Genomic DNA, 17556 nt, shown 5'->3' with positions numbered 1-17556 from the left:
ACCTTTTAGGCACCTTTTTTCTGAAGACCTGCATCAGATGCTAAATTAGGAGAGAGAGCCTGCTTGTACTAAATCATCCATGTGCAAGTGGAAAAGATTTTCTGGTTGGTGCTTCTCCAAAACCCATGATCATTTTTAGGCCTGATTGCATCTGGTTCTTGATTATTTGTGAGCTACTTGTCCATTGGTTTGTCATACTCTTCTGATAAAGTCCTCTTGTCAGCCATTTCTCCTCCTCTGCCCTTAGTTTTTTCTCATTCTAAAAATGCTCAAATAAAACCTTTTTTTAAAAAGGGGTTTTATTTATTTGCCCACCCAGGAAATTAGTGGCACCTCCTTGGGATCTCAGTTTTGTGTTTGAAAAAATGAACTGTCTCAGTTTGAGCCAGCTCATGGGACTATTTTGAGGTTCTGTACGCAGAATATTTACTTGTTGTTGTGACATCTAGTAGGTGAGTATCTAATGGTGATAGGATCAACTCACCATAATTGTTAAACTACTTCATTTTTCATAATGTCACCTAAAGTTGGGGTTTATGTTTAAGCTAGGTTGTTAATCTCCTAGTCTGCTTTTCTGAATCAAAGAACAAGGGAGAGAGGGAATTATTCACTCTGGATGTATATGGACAGCTCAGACACTACCTAGACAATACTCAACCTTCAGAGTAGCTGACCAGATGTTGGTCTTCTGTGAAAGTAAGAAGAAAGTATAACCTATGGCAAAGTAACTATTTTTGGATAGATGTTTCATGCTATTACTTTGTTATACTCCTCATAGTAAACCACTGCCAAGCAGGTTTACAGCTCTTTCAGCAAGGACGTTGGCTGTGGTTGCTTTCTGGAAAGGGGTGGATTCTGGATTTCCTTTGTTGGAACATCTTGGTCCTCTGTACATACTACAAACCGGATTCATTGTCCAGGACAAGCTTTGCCAAGACTATTCTGTAGGAGCCCCTGGTCTATTACTGACCTCTTCCCTCCTTCTTTTTTTTTTTTTCCTTCTGTCTAAATCTACCCATCTTGCTTAGGGTACTGCAGCAGTGGTCCACGTATTGAAATATTACATTGGTGACACTAAACTTACCCTGACAGATGTAATGGATCACCAGTTGTCCTCCCTTCTTCCTTCCAGTGCCAGTTTTGTTTTGATGCTGTCCCTTTTCTGTTGTCAGTGTGCAGTTGTTTTCCCTTGTTTGTACATAGTCACCTTTCACATTGTTCCGTAGTATAACTATGAAGGGCTCTTGCCTCCCTCCTAGGCAAAAAATGAAAGCGAACAAGTGCTGTGAGATGTTTTGGTGCTACAGCTGCCTTTTATATGCAGCACCCAGACTATGGGAAGCATGCCTGTGCAGTGGTAAGACCCAGCTGGCTTAGACTACTGCAACAGTCATCCAGTAAGACCTCTACTTCTATGGTAAGTTTAATTACACAACTGAAATTTCTTGTGAGACCAGGGATCTTCATTTACCTGCCGCTCTTAATGTGAAGGATTTCTTATTTAGCTTATTTTCCCTGTATTTTAGGCTGAATGAACTTGCTAAGTGAAGATGGGGAGCCACAATCTGAAACCCTACAAGGGTAAATTAAATCTGTCAAGTAATACATTGCAGTAGGAGATGTATAAAAGAAAAAAAACTAATAAACTTTTACTTAAGAAGGCAAAGATTAAACGTGCAGAGGAATGAGTGTGCACATGAAATCCCAAAATAAGTTCGTTAACAGTCCGAAATATCTAAGCTGGATAAATAAGTCTTAACTACTTTTGGCTTGAGTTCTTGACCATTACTGTTATTCCGCAGAAGGTATGGGACAGAAATCGCTGATAGCAGTGGTCATATCAGTAATTGACACATCAGGCCATTTATTTTTTTCAAGTTATGTTTTCATATACTAGGGGGTTTTGGCACACATACTGATAATTGCAGCATATTTTTACATCCATTGATTTCCACATATTGGCAGTGCTCTGTTAGATCATGGGTTATTGAAATAGATGTCTTACTGCATGAGGTCCGTGATGACAAACACTCTACAAAGCTGTAACTTATACACAGTTTTACTGTGTATTACCATGGATCTACTTCTTGAGACTAACCAAGGCAAACAACCTCTCTGAAATATAAATAAATACATGATTTTATTTTTTTATGTCTTAGATGAACTTTCATCAACAGAAAATTTGTTTAAAAAGTTCATCAGCGATATTTAACATCTAACAAAAAAAACCCTCAGAACTAAAGTGATTGCAAATATAACCGAATTGCAATTACATTAAAAAAAAAAAATCCTTTTAGGTGGGTGACCCTTCCTGCACTTCCCCAGAAATTAAATATACTAACACTATGGTCACACACCTGCTGAGAAAGAGGATAACCCCTGACACTGGATTACACTTGAGTAATATAATTCAACCACTGACAGAAATTTACCAAAAATCGCTGCACGTGATTGTTAAGAGAAAAAGTTTTAAAACATACTATTGTTTGTCTCTTTCTCCCATCTAGCAAAATGAATATGCTATTTTCTGAAGTGTTGGTAAGAAAAGGTCATTGAACCATGTTTATTAAAGATGGGCTTTTCCTATGATAGATGTAGTTTGCTTATGAACTTGAATAACATCTGTTTTCTATACTTCTGAATAAGAGTTAATTTACCGAGGCAGGCTGTGGAAAATTCCAGCTACCACTGTTGAACTAAGTATTCTGTACTAACTGTGGTTTTGAGGTAAACTTTCTACACTAGCTGTGGTTTTGAGGTAAAACATTCTTTTCTGAGGTAAATTGTGATCCTAGATGTTTTTCACAGCCAGCTGTCAACTGTTAGAAATGTAACAAAAGCTATTTTGGCTAGTAACAGGAAAGTATAAAAGTTGATGTCAGTAACCAAGCTGATCAGATTGAGATCATCTTGGCCAACATGTTGCTGTAATCTGGTTAACAGTTAATAAAGGAAATTTTCATCACCTGAGGCAGATGTGACTCGCTTGAATTTTTCTTCTGACAGTGATAATTTAATGCTGCAACCAAATCTACTGTACCCACCCATGTAAATAAACATATACATACAGACACGTATGTAACTCAAATACTCATTTGATGCGAATAGTTTTTATGGGTGTGAAGAGAGACCTCACAAATTGTTATAGATTTGTGTGAATAATGTATGGTTGAATTTAGTTTTGTGCAGGTAAGGAGGAGTATGCAGAAAAATTGTCTGATTGAAAGTGTAGTGAAGATGTACAAGACTGTTATAGTAGTTCTTGCATGTGCAAGTGTTTTTGGGTTCGGTAAGGGGATATATTTGTTGTGTGTTCTGTGTCCTTTTTTCCTTGTGTAGTGGTACAGTTAGCAAAAGGGTTTTTGGTATCTTAATTTGTAGGGTTAGGAGTAGTGCGCACAAAATCAGTGGGCATAGGACTCAAGGGAGCATGTTTTCATAGTAAGGAAAACCTTACCTGACAAGGTAGTATGTTTCTTTGACCCTGCAGTCAGGGTGTTTTATCAAAAAGGGTCTGTGTTCTGGGTTCCCAGCTGACTTTATCAAGGCAGTTGACAACAATGAACAATGTTAGAAATACTTTGCATATGTTGTAGTGTTAACATGGATATTAGTTTTGTTGAGTAACAAGACCACAGAATGCCTTTTGAAGGGTGGACACGTAAATGCTGATGGTGGCTCTTGTCATTATTTTACTTTTGTTGTTGTTGTGTCTTTCGGCTTTTCCCGGTTAGGGGTCGCCACTGCAGAATTCCGGTCCGCTAATGATTGGCAGTAGATTTTTACGTGCCGAGTTGCCAGCCCTGACGCACAACCTTCAACGAAGGTATGCCCATTCACTCATGTCTCCACACAGAAGATGCTTTAGCTGAGAATTGAACAGGACAACGTCTTACTGTGAGGTGACAACGCTACCGCAGCACCACCACCGCAGTTCTTGTCATTATCTTACTAATGGTCTGAAATGAAAAGTTTTTTTTTGTTGAATTATGTAAAGGTTATGCAATAGTAATGCAGTGGAACGTGTAGAAATGTGAAAAGTCAGTTTGTAGAAGCAGTCTAAAGTGTCTTGGGTCCAATTTATTGTGGAATAATGCAATGTGAAAATCAAAATAACAGGTAATGTGTGTATACGTTGAATGGAAACAGCATCAAAAGCAGAGGAATGATACCTTGAATGGAAACAACATCAAAAGCAGAGGAATGGTACCATAGCAAAGCAGTGTTTGATTTTAAACGTAAGCAAGCAATCTGATAGGGCAACAAATGAAGCTAGTGAAGTGCTGGAATGCATAGAGACAGGAATAACTTGTAGAAAACATGAAATTAAGATTCCTTTGTTATACAGAGTTTGTAACACCCTCCCAGTCTGGGGTATAAATCCTAGAGAAGTATAATAAAGATAATTATAATGGAGAATGAAACACGAAGCATGATCTGCACCTGAAGGAAGAATAAAGAATGTCAGCCTGTGTATCTGATTAAAGAATATGAACGTGTATATCTTTGAAGAAAAGTTTGTGTATGTGTGGGGTGGAGTACCAGACAGTTTCTTCCAAATTTAAAAAGTGCCTATTAAATGGGACTGGCTTAATATGGCCATACAGTTGGGTAACTTGATTGGTAGTCTGGCTGGACCCTCACCAATTCCTTTTTTATTTTTACTGATAAAGTGTCTGTCCCAAAATCTGTTAAAGATCATATGCAAAAATGACAAAATCAGAGTAGCCTGTATGTTCTCAAAATACATTTCCTCAGTAGTTACTTACCTCAACGGTCTTTCTGTCAGTTAAGTTTGCATTCTCACTTATATTTTTAAGGAATATCGCTTACAAAACATGCCCTCATGTCCGTAATATGCTCTGCCGTCTGATTACAGTACAGGAAGTTCTGCTCCCTTGCTGCTGTAATGTCTGAGACAATATACCCCATTAATTAATCAGCAGTGGGTGAAAGATGTTCAGAGAGGTTTTACAGGTTAGTGCAGGTTTACTTGTATTTTTTGTCTAATTTTCAGTTTTAAGGTTATTTACACATTGCTGGTTAATGTGTCTTAAGATCTCCATGTGTTCTGCATTCCTTACATGTAAAAACAAATGTGAAGGCTGCTTCTGTTTTCATTGTCTAACAAGCACATCATCTTCTTGATTTTTGCCTTGTCACCTGAATTTTTCATCTGATGTTTATCTTCGTTCAGTCATTACTGATGGGTTATCGGTTCTGTCCTCGGAACCGAGCTGGCCATATGCCAAGCTTGAGTCAGCCAAAAACTCTCAAGCTAAGATGTTACCCAGCATGCGTCTCTTCCTGTTACCTCGGATCTCATTTGCCGCATTGCCTAACGGCCGTGTCAAGCCACTTCTCTTGAGCTAATATATTTGTTCGATTATTTTATCACATATTTCAACAATTTACCTATCGCATTTTTTTCAGTATTTCGAAATATTTCTTACCTTTTTAGTTAACCTTGTTACCATTGCTGGTAATCTCCTCTTCACCCTCTTGGCTAGCCTCTCTCATACCATTGTTGGTAATTTCTTCTTATTTCTTCTTTGAATAACTGTCTGACCAAAAAAAAAGTCTTGTTGAGATGTCCTCAAGGTCTCTTCCATAGTCTCCTGCTGGAGATCCTAGGAACAGAGACTCAAAAAGTTTCAACTGACAGAATCATTGGAATTGACTTTATCTCAGACTAAGACATCCACACCTTTTTTGGCTCCAAAGCACTCTGTGCGGACCCCTTTGGCACCAAAGTTCCTCGGCGCAGACATATTCTACACAGTCTCTGGAATGGGTGCAGATCCCGTCAGCACGGACCGGTGGGTGCAGACATCTTTCATTCAAGCTAGGATCATGACTATCTATGCAGTGCGCTTTGTCTATCAACTGCTTGTGGCCAGAGAAATTTCTACCCCCAGGGCATCTCTCACCTTTGGAGGTGATAATTTTTCTCCACAGACTCCAACCTGTTCTCCTGCATGTCCCACTGGTCAATTCTCAGGACAGTAGCTGTGCCATTGGTGGGCCTCCGCTTCACAGCCCTCTAGAGACTCCAGACCAGGGGGCTGGTTTGTCGGGGTGAGGTGTGCCCCTGGTTTCAGGCTCCCATCCCTCCTCAGGTGGGCCAGCCTTCTGGGTCATGGAGGACCTTGCCTCGGTAGGCAAGTCTATACTGTCGGAATTTATCTCCTCCTCTGAACCACAGTTGACGCAAGCCACTCCTGTTAGACACCGGGCACGTGAGTCTCGGGACACCCTCCCGCAGGAGACCTCTTCTACGTTGTCCTCTCCAGGACCTCCCTCCAAGGAAGTAAATCATAAGAGCACGTGCAGTAGGAAGCACATGGACTCCCCAGTAAAATCCTTGATGGAAGTCACAGATTCCGATGATGGGAAAGGGTTCCCACGGTCTCCCTCTGATGAGGTGTCCTGTAGTGACATCCTCGATATCCTAAAACAGAGAGGTGATTGGAAGTCTTCCAACCCTTCCTCAGGGGAGTCTTTGTTTCTGCAGGCTTTCCATGCCTGACCCCCTACCTCCTGGGTTACTCCACCTGCCAACTAGCTCGTTGTGCAGTGTGCATGGAAGGCTCCTGACACCATTGAAGCTATTCCCCGGAGGCTGGATAAAATCTTCTTCCTCGAGAGTGATCCCCCACTGGCGTAAAGGTCTCCCAGTAGATGCCATGGTGGTGTCGGCCGCAACTAAAAAGGAACTAGCAGAAGAGAGCCAGAATATCCATCCACCCAACAAGGAGTCCCGGGCGGTGGATAGACTAGGGAAGCATGTTTTTTATTTTCACATCATCGACCTTTGCAGTCTGGTCCTTGGACATTTTGACACATTTCACCAGACTTCAAAGGGACTTAATAACTGAGCTCTCTGAATCGTTGGCTGGAGCCGTCTCTGATGAGGTCCGTGACAGTGTCCTGATAACCACCCTTGAATCAGTCTCCAGCTTCTCCATGCATCTGAATTCTCATGCCATGGAAGGAGAAGCTAGAGCGGCGGGTGCAGGCATAGTCATGAGACGGCATGCCTGGATAAGCCTTTGTGACTTTGCAGACCCCTTTAAGGCTTCCTTACTGGACGCTCCCATTGAAGCCTCTTCTTTGTTTGGACCCAAAGTAAAAGGCGCACTGGCTAGATGCGAACATGATGGTAAGACCCTATCTGCCGTTGGTGTCACGCCCCCTCCCCGCCTCAGAGATTCTGTTCCAGAAATCAGAGGAGTGGAAAGATGTGGCATAAGAAATCACATGGCCCTTTCCGTGATGCACGTGCCATATAGTCCTCCAGGGGCAGAGGGGTAAACTCCAGTGGAAGACTCCCCTTTCCAGGCAGGGGAGGTCTGCTTAACCAGGGTTCCAGGGATTCTTTCTCTGGTCAACACTACCAGCGCTCCTGAAGGGCGGCCCAGCCGTTTACCTCTGGTAGCAGTTGGGGGGCATTTCTCCTTGTACCCTTCTGCCTGGCAAATCATAACCACAGATTCTTGGGTACAATGGATAATCACCAGAGGCTATCACATCCCCTTCAGTCTTTGTCCTGTCCCCCTTAGAAACTAAAGGGAAGAAGCAGCACTACAGATAGCAAAGCTGCTACAAAAAAGTCATCCAAATAGTCCCCCCAGCCCAGATAGGATTCTTATTCTACTCAAGACTCTTTTTAGTGCCAAAAAAGACCAGGGACTGGAGACCAATTTTGAATGTCAGTCTGTTAAACAAATTTGTAAAGGTACAGAAATTCCGGATGGTCACGGTGCAGTCTATCCTTCCACTGTTGGAAAAAGACTATTGAATGTGCTCTATAGATCTTCAAGATGTATATTGCCACATAAAATGCCACATAAAAATGGACAAACCATCGTGAAGATTTTTTCGCTTCCATGTGGTGGCCAGTCATTACCAGTTTTGAGGACTGCCCTTTGAACTCTCTACAGCCCCCAGAGTGTTCAAGTGCATGGCAGCTGTCTCAGCCCACCTGCGACTTCAAGGATTACAGGTGTTTCCCTATCTAGACGACTGGCTCATTACCACCCCCCACCAGGCATCTACTGGAAGAAGCCCTGGCATACTCTCTCTTCACACAGCACAACCCCTAGGCATTTCCAGAAACTGGCAGAAGTCCTATCTTATCCCTTCTCAATCCTTAGTTAATCAGGGTTTTTCTAGACACAAGAAATTGCACAGACTCAAAGGTGCAAACGGGATTTAATCTGGTGGATGTCACAGAATTCTCTCTACAGTGGTCTCGTCCCTTCACCTCCCATCAGCCCAAGGCTACAGTGACCACGGACGTCTCCCTGATGGGGTGGGGGGCTGTTTCAGGGAAAGACAGTCCAAGGCACTTGGTCAGAACTAGAGGTACATCTGCATATCAGTGTGCTAGAACTGAGGGCAGTGCTTCTAGCATTGCAAGCATTCCACTCCATCTTTCCATCAGGGACTATTGCAGTAAAGTCAGACAACATGTCAGTAGTCTGGTACATCAACAAACTAGGCGGAACCAAATCTTACCCACTATGTCGGGAGGCCATGAGGATATGGCATTGGGCGATAACTACCATCTGCTTTATGATAGCTACGCACATTCCCGAGAGCTCCAACGATATAGCATACAAACTGAGCAGGTGCTTTCTCCAACCTCACTGGTGGTCCCTCAATCCTCTAACAGTGGTGGAGATTTTCAACCGCTGGGGCTATCCTTGCTGCATCATCTTTGCTTCTCCAACCAACCACAAATGCAGCAACTAACTCACCCTGATCCCCCTCTGGAACAGTAACCCAGGGACGCTCTAGTCTATGATTGGCTCTTGGATCTACTTTATGCATTTCCTCCTCTCCCCAATTTCTGAAGAAAGCCGGCCAGTTGACGAGCAAAGTAATCCTCATTGCGCCATATTGGCCTCGACAAATCTGGTTTCCCTTTCTATGGCCTCACCTGCTAGATCGACCGTGGATTCTCAATCCAACACCAGAGTTGATCTCTCTTCCGCAGAACCTGATTCATCCCAACTTGACCAGCCGGAAGCTGACAGCTTGGCTCCTCCACTTCCTGTGATTGCCAGGCAGCATGACCTTTCTTCTTCAGTGCGTGATGTACTTATAGCCTCTCATAAATCTTCCACCAGACTAACATACCTCAGCAAGTGGAAAAGATTTACCATATGGTTAAAAGAAAAACATATGGATCTTTTCTCTGCTCAGCTCGTGTTTCTCTAGTATTGGAATACCTCTCAAATCTTTTTCAATCTGGACTATCAGCTTCTACCATTAGAGTTCACTTGGCTGCTATGTCTGATTTTCACAACTGTCACCAAGATTCCTCACTTATGTCACACAAGTTGTACAAAACTTTCTTAAAAGGTGTGATTCACTTGAAACCCCCCATTTAGAGAACCAACGCAGCTCTGGGACCTGTCATTAGTGTTACAAACCCTGACGGCACCCTTTTGAACCAGCATCCCCTTGCGATCTCAAGTTTCTATCATGGAAGACTTAAGATCTGAAGTAGGGACTTCATTTGTCAGCAACCTTTGGGTCTTTGATCCGACTTCGGATCCGAGCCTGCAGCTTATTTTACCTGAGCTCCTAGCTCCTCCCCTTACCCATAATCCCCTGCCAACCCTGATTGACCTCTGATCTAGTTTGCCGCTCTTAGAAGAGACAGCTGGATTTAGAGCTCCTAGCGACTTATCAGATAAGTCTTAAAGAAACTTGTCAATACAGAAAAATTTTTTTTGATTTACTTAAACAGTGTGTGTGTTTAGGATCCCTTTTGTTAATTTTATTAATTTTTAGTACAATTCCTTCCCTCGCTGGTTCGTAGAGTGTGGGTGTGTTGCTTGTGTTTTGGGGCCTGGTGTGTTTGTGTAGTTACTTATTTTTTTTCCTAATGTCGGAGGCCCCGAAGCCCATTTTTTCTAAGTGCACCGAGTGTGGCCATAAGCTTTCACCGGCGGATGGCCACACTCTGTGTGTTTGGTGCCTTGGGGTTGATCACCTGTCCTCGGGGTGTTCCATTTGCAAGACGACTGGCTCATTACCACCCCCCACCAGGCATCTACTGGAAGAAGCCCTGGCATACTCTCTCTTCACACAGCACAAACCCTAGGCATTTCCAGAAACTGGCAGAAGTCCTATCTTATCCCTTCTCAATCCTTAGAATTTAATCTGGTGGATGTCACAGAATTCTCTCTACAGTGGTCTCGTCCCTTCACCTCCCATCAGCCCAAGGCTACAGTGACCACGGACGTCTCCCTGATGGGGTGGGGGGGATGAGAAGGTTCATCCAGGCCCAGTTCAACCCCAGGGCACTGAAAGAGCGGAGGTCGAAGTTGGTTCTGGTGGGACTTTTGCCCCCAGATCCGGCTTCGGCCTCCGGTACTCCCGTGGCTCCTCCTCAGTCCTTGGTGGTAGCCACTCCTGCCCCCCTTCCCCCGGCCGGGACTCAAACTCCCACTAAGACGCCGGAGGAAAGGGAGGCCAGGAGGGAGAAAAGGAGGGAGAAGCACCACAAGCGGCTGGCCGAAGCCTCCGCTTTGGCCCCCCCCCCAGCTAAGCGGGCTTCTCCCTCCACGGCTTCCAGGTCTCCTCCTCCTCGGATCCGATCCCCTTGCTTTTCCCCGGGACCCGAGGAGGAGGAGACCCGATCTCCGTCGAGGTCATCGAGGCGGCATTCCCGGCCCGCCTCGGTGGCCTTGTCGACATCTACCTATAGTCTTTCTGATGCAGACTTGGACCGGATGATGAGAAGGTTCATCCAGGCCCAGCTGCAGATGGGAGTGCTCTTGCTGCCCCCCCCCCTTCGGGGGGGGGCTCGACACCTTTTTTTGCCCCTATAGCTCCTTCTCTGACCCACTTCCCGGGTTCGGAGCGCTCGGTGCCGGGCAGCGTTGGAGCCGGGGGTGGGTCGGCGCCAACAGTACTGGGTACTTCGGATCTGACCCTGCCCTCGAGTCTGTCGGGTCCTTCGGAGCCGTGGCCAGAGCTTCGGATCCGAGGGATTCAGTGTGCCTTCGGCTCCGTCCAGGTCTGAGCACACGGATCCTTCGGATCCGGTGGCCTGCGCGCTGGTTCTGATCCCTTCATCGGATCCGAGTGGGAGCCGGCTTTCGGGTCCCAGGGAGAGCAGCTCCCCCTCGGCCTTCGATGTAGTGGAGAGGGCTCTGTTGAGAGCATCCGGACCCCCGGTCCTTGCATCGGCTCCACCCTGCACTCCCTCTCTGCTGGGTCAGGCTTCCGTCACCCGGCCACAGGGACAGCCTGCTTCGATGTCCCAGGTTGTTCCACTGGAACAGGATATTGCTGGTGAGACCTCCTCGGACAGTCCCCCCGAGGAAGTGCCTCGCAAGCATAAGTGTAAAAGGAGACACGTGGACTCCCCCAAGTCCTTAACAGAGGACATGGACTTGGATGAAGGGGAAGGCTCCCCAAGGTCACCCCCCGAGGATGTCTCCTTTGGATACATCATGGAAATGCTCAGGATCGGGGCGGGGGGGTCTGCCCCCAAGGCTTCCGACAAGTCCGTGTTCCTGGAGGCATTCGAAGCAGGCCTGTCTACCTCGTGGGTGTCCCCTCCGGCCGACCCCCTGGTAGGCCTTATCACCACCAGGGCATGGAAGGAGCCGGACACTGTGGAGCCATTCCCCAAACGCCCGGATAGAATTTTGAGTCCCCCTGCAGACCGGTCCCACTGGATCAAGGGTCCCCCTGTAGATGCCATGTTGATGGCGGCAGCCACGAAGAGGGAATTAGCTCAGGAGAGCCCCTCGGTCCATCCACCGAGCAAGGAGTTCCGCTCGATGGATCACCTCAGGAAGCGGGTATTTAGTTCAGCGACCTTCTCAGTAAGGTCCCTGAACTACATGGCACATGTCATCGGGATGCAGTGAGATCTTATCAAAGAATATGCTGCTTCCCCCCCAGAGTCCATGTTGGCGGAGGACAAGCAGTTTTACTCCACTCATATGGCCACTCTAAGATCTGTTTCAAATACCTCTATGCGGCTTTTGTCCCACGCCACAGAGGGAGCCGCTAGAGCCAGCGGAGCGGGTCTAATCATGAGACGTCAGGCCTGGCTCCGACATTGTGACTTCGCGGAGCCCTTTAAGGTGTCCTTTGCGAATGCCCCCTTTGATGGTTCTGCCTTGTTTGGCAAGACCGTTCGCGAGACACTTGTCCAGAGCGAAAAGGACGGGAAGATGTTGTCTACCGTCGGAGTCCGCTTCTCTGCTCCCCAGAGGACCTTCTCCAAGAACCAAAAGGGACAGAAGAAGATGTGGTTCCGGAAATCGCAACATTCCCATCCTGCTCCGGACAACCAGTCCTTTCGTGGCAGAGGAGGTCCCCGCCCTAGAGGCAGAGGGGCCCCGAGAAATTTTGGGTCCAGAGAAACCTTCTCTGATCAGCCCACGCAGCAGCCCTGAGGGGTTGCCCGACTGGTCCACTCTGGAGGCAGTCGGGGGGCGCTTCTCGAAGCGCCTGGTGGCTTGGGAGTCCATTACGTCAGAGCGCTGGGTGCTTCGTATCATATCCAGAGGTTACAAAATTCCACTGCACCATGTCCCCAGACTCAAAAACCACCCCGATGTACCACCCGATCAGTTGGAGGCGGCAGCTGCAGAAATTCAGCAGCTGCTAGAAAAAAGAGCCATCCAGCCCGTCCCCCCAGATCAACACGGATTAGGGTTTTACTCCAGGTTCTTTCTGGTGCCAAAAAAGATGGGGGACTTGAGACCGATTCTCGACCTTTCACTCTTGAACCTGTCAGTAACCAAAGAAAAATTCCAGATGGTCACCCTTCAATCCATTCTCCCCCTCTTGCGGGAGAGCGACTGGATGTGCTCAATAGACCTCAAGGATGCGTACTACCACATTTTAATGGACAGACGATCCAGGAGGTTTCTCCGCTTCTGGCTGGGAGCCAGTCACTATCAGTTCAGGGTCCTTCCCTTTGGTCTCACCACAGCCCCCAGGGTGTTTACCAAAGTGTTAGCAGTGATAGCGGCCCACCTGAGACTCCAGGGAATGCAGGTCTTCCCGTACCTGGACGACTGGCTCCTGTCCACCCCAACAAGGCATGTACTCTGCGCAGCCAGAAATCACTTTCTCCGGCTTGCTCCCCATCTAGGCATTACGATCAACATGGACAAATCCTCCCTTGCTCTAACACAAGTGATAGATTTCATAGGGGCCAAACTAGATACGAGAAGTCTGCGAGCGTTCCTCACTTCGGAGCGACTTCAAAACCTGAGACTTCATGTGCGGGCCATCCTCCAATCAAAAGCCCCACCGGTGGAATTGGTCCTGATGGCACTAGGCTCCGTGGCAGCAGCAATAACTCCTTCTTCCATACGCTCGTCTAAATATGTGGGTGCTACAGTGGACCCTTTTAGTCTAGTGGTCCTTTCAGTTTCTCCCCCTCTGTCACCCTATCTCACTCAGCAGGGCTTGCAGGAGGGCCCTCTTATGGTGGCTCCAGTCCCCGGACCTCCATATGGGACGACCCTTCTGCATGCCGCCTCCCCTCGCCACGGTGACCACGGACGCCTCTCGCCTCGGGTGGGGGGGGGGCATTGCTCAGGCAGAACGGTCTAAGGCACGTGGAACGACACAGACCTCCTTGCATATCAACAGTCTGGAGATGAGGGCGGTGCTGTTGGCATTGCAAGCACTTCAGAACCTTCTCCCCGTAGGAACTATTGCGATACAGACGGACAACATGTCAGTTGTCTGGTACATCAACAAACAGGGGGGAACCAGGTCCTACCCTCTCTGTCGAGAGGCCATGAGGGTATGGGAATGGGCGATCTCCACCAACCGCTTCCTTATTGCAATGCACATTCCGGGATGGTCCAACATTCTGGCGGACAAGCTCAGCCGCACTATTCTTTCCCCTTACGAGTGGTCTCTCAATTCCCAGGTAGCGAAGCGGATTTTTGCCGAATGGGGGCAACCCTGCTGCGATCTTTTTGCCACTCCCTCAAACATGAAATGCTCCAGCTTCTTCGCTCTGATCCCCCCCGTCGGGGAAACCCCGAGAGACGCTCTAGTGCATGCTTGGCCTCCCGGTCTACTTTATGCCTATCCTCCTCTTCCCCTGATGCTGAAACTTATACTGAAAGCCTCTCGGTTGGGGAGCAGAATGATCCTCATTGCCCCATTCTGGCCTCGTCAAACTTGGTTCCCTTACCTGTGGTCTCATCTGGTGAATCCTCCCTGGATTCTGAATCCCATTCCTGGTCCAATATTCCATCCCTTAGGTCTACCGACCCCGAATCTGGACAACCTGAAGCTGACAGTTTGGCTGCTCCAGTTCCACTCTTAGTCAGGACTCCCGGCATCTCTTCACCAGTTAAAGCCATCTTGGTGGCAGCACATAAACCTTCCACTAGAAAAGTCTATCGCAGTAAATGGAAGCGTTTTTCCATCTGGGCGGAACACCATAACATAGATCCCTTCACGGCTTCGTTGCCGTCCGTTTTGGATTTCCTCACCGGACTTTTTCAGCGGGGAGCTAGTTGTTCTACAGTCAAGGTTCAATTGGCAGCCATTTCTCATTACCATGTGGGACACGAGACAGGTCCTTTGATGACTGCGAAATTATGTAAAACCTTCCTCAAGGGTACTTTCCCGCTCAGGCCTCCTGTCAAGGAAGCTGTACCCCCTTGGGATCTATCATTAGTCCTTCAAGCCTTGACTGCCCCTCCCTTTGAATCAGCTGCCTCGGCCGAACTTGAATACCTATCCTGGAAAACGGCGTTCCTTGTCGCCATCACGTCAGCGAAAAGTTTTTCCGAACTTCAGGCCCTTTGTGCGAAACCTCCCTACTTGATTTTTCATCAGGATAAAGTGTACCTCAGGACCAATCCCTCCTTTCTTCCTAAGGTGGCCTCAGAAACCAATATCAATCAGTCCATTAACCTGCCAGTTTTCTTCCCTAAGTACCAGAATAAAGGGGAATACAAGCTGCCTTCCTTAGACGTGCACAGACAACTGCACTTCTACATTCATAGGACTGCTGGTCACAGACAATCCGATCAGTTGTTCATTTCCTTTGCCAAATTCAATCTGGGTAAAAGCTATTTCTAAGGTCACCTTATCACGATGGATTTTACAGTGTATTCTTCTGGCCTATGAAACTTCGGGGAGGCCCACACCTCAGGGAGTACGGGCACATTCTACTCTCTCCATATCTACTTCTGCTGCCTTTAAATCTAGAGTATCTTTGGATGATATTTGCTCTGCAGCCACTTGGGCCTCCTCTCATACCTTTATCAACCATTATAAGCTGGACGTTATTTCCAGAGGGAGAGCATCCTTTGGCTCCACAGTGCTCCGGAACATCCTTCCATGATGGCCGCCCAAGATTCAGGTAGCTGGGGACTCTGTCCCAAAGGTTGCTGACAAATGAAGTCCCTACTTCAGATTAAGAAGTTATGTACTTACCATAACGTTCCATCTGAGTAGGTGACTTCATTTGTCTGCAACCATCCACCCCTCCTTCCCCCTGGCCTTCAGAAGTCTTTTTTCTTGAATGTCCTTTCTTGGTCCCTTTCGGGACACTTTTGGTCTGAGATTTGGTATAAGGGCAAACTTGATCTGAGGTCAATCAGGGTTGGCAGGGGATTATGAGTAAGGGGAGGAGCTAGGAGATCAGATCCATAAGCTGTAAAATAAGTTGCAGGCTCGGATCCAAGACCCAAAGGTTGCAGACAAATGAAGTCACCTACTCAGATGGAACGTTATGGTGAGTACGTAACTTCTTATTTCTGGTCACCATTACTTCTGCCAGACGTATTTCTGAACTCCAGGCCTTGTGCATCAAACTCCCCTATTTGGTTTTCTATAAAGGTAGAGTACCACTGAGAACTAATCCATCCTTTCTGCCTAAAGTGATTTCTGAACAGTCTATAAACCAAACATTTGACCTGCCACTTTTTTCCCCCCAATCATTCAAACAGAGGAGAGTATTGCCTACATACCCCAGACATTGCACAGACAAATCTGTTTTTATTTGGGTAGAACGAGACGACTTTGCAAATCGAATCAGTTATTTCTGGCCTTTTCTGGACGTAGATTAGGATGTCCTGTTTTTAAGGTCACACTGGCTAAATGTTTGAAGGACTGTGTAACAGTTATTTACAAAAAGCACAACATCCCTTTAACTCGAACCATAAGGGCCCATTTTACAAGGTGAGTAGCAACCTCTGCTGCCTTTCATGCTAGAGCTTCTCTAAATGATATCTGTGCAGTGGCAGCTTGGGCTAGACCTCATTTGTTTCACTGGTGGTCAGGAATGTCCTTCCATGAGGGCCTCCCAGGAATAAAGATAGCTGGGGAAGCTATCCCATCAGTAATGACTGAATGAAGATTAACAATATCAGATAAAGAAGTTATGTCTTGCCATAATGTTCCATCTGTGTTGTTGATCTTCGTGCAGTCATTACTTCCCACCCTCCTTCCCCCTTCCGAAGGTTTTCTGGTGGATCTCATTGTCCTATAACAGCAGGTCATTTTGACCAGAGGTAGTCTCTGCTTTCTGCAACTTGCAAACTCTATCTGAGGTAACAGGGAGAGGGGCATGCTGGTTAACATCTTAGCTCGAGAGTTTTTGGCTGAAGCAAGCTTGGCGTATGGCCGGCTCGGTTCTGAGGACGGAACCAATAGCCCATCGGTAATGACTGAACGAAGATCAACAACACAGATGTAACGTTATGGTAAGACATAACTTATTTTTTTCATTTGTCTATGATTTTTGCAGAACGCCTCTGATTTTGCCTTAAGTCACTGAGGATTACAGTCGGACAGTAATTGTAGATGTTGGTTCATAATTTATTCATTTTGCCCAGAAAATGCATGCTAATGCAAAGCCTATTCCATTAATAAATGGACATACTGCTCTCAGCCCATGTGCACAAAAAAAAAAGGCAGAGGAAAGAGACCTAGCCTAGTAGTGCAGGAAAGATCCAACTTTACATCGCCAAAGTGACAAGTGTGATGATGCAAAGACGGGAAGTATTGCCCTTATAAGGTTGTGGAGAGTCAAAGTTTGTGAAATAGCAGTAAAATGAAACAAAAGGATTTCCTGTAAATTGGAGGATTTGCAGAGTAGTATCCATCCACTCATTCCAGAAGAAAGTGAAAGACTGCAGGTATGTGCAAAAAATTGTTTCACATGATCTTTAAATAAGAATTCGGGCCTTCACTTGGTGGAAAAAAAATGAGAACTTCTATGTCACATTTGTCTTGACCAGCTCTCTCAGGTCTTGCCAAAGACTGCAGGTTTCACTGATTTACAATATGAAAAACTATGGCTAGTTTAAACGGGTAGGTAATCTTTCGCTGTCTAAAGCTGACTGACTGTCTTCTCTTAGCCCCTAAGGCTACCTTGACATCTGCATGTGTTGGAACCACCATCCTTTGTCCAGAACCACATTCTTTAAAGCCACCTGTAGATCCTTCGTACTTTCACTTCTGCCCTCTGTTGCATTAAACTACTCCATATTCACATCAGTGCTTCCTAGGGGCTTTCCCATTTTGTGTCCCAAG

The 17556-nt window shown here is 46.4% G+C and overlaps 1 protein-coding gene across 2 annotated transcripts in view; it reads left to right on the top strand.

Annotated features, from left to right (window-relative positions):
* UBL5 (ubiquitin like 5) overlaps positions 1 to 17556 on the top strand; it is a 353814-nt gene that overhangs the window by 29808 nt on the left and 306450 nt on the right. Inside the window, exon 2 of one of the 2 annotated variants that reach the window (XM_044084695.1) lies at positions 4821 to 4977. The exons of the other annotated variant lie outside the window; for it this stretch is intronic. Within the exon in view, the coding sequence (XP_043940630.1) occupies positions 4957 to 4977 (21 nt within the window). The 5' untranslated portion in view covers positions 4821 to 4956. The remainder of the gene's footprint in view (positions 1 to 4820; positions 4978 to 17556) is intronic. 2 annotated transcript variants of the gene reach the window in all.

This window comes from Protopterus annectens, chromosome 9.part0 (genome assembly GCF_019279795.1).
Source record: "Protopterus annectens isolate FY-2018-M chromosome 9.part0, PAN1.0, whole genome shotgun sequence".
Taxonomy (NCBI): Eukaryota; Metazoa; Chordata; order Ceratodontiformes; family Protopteridae; genus Protopterus; species Protopterus annectens.
This window is presented reverse-complemented; position numbering and strand designations above follow the sequence as displayed.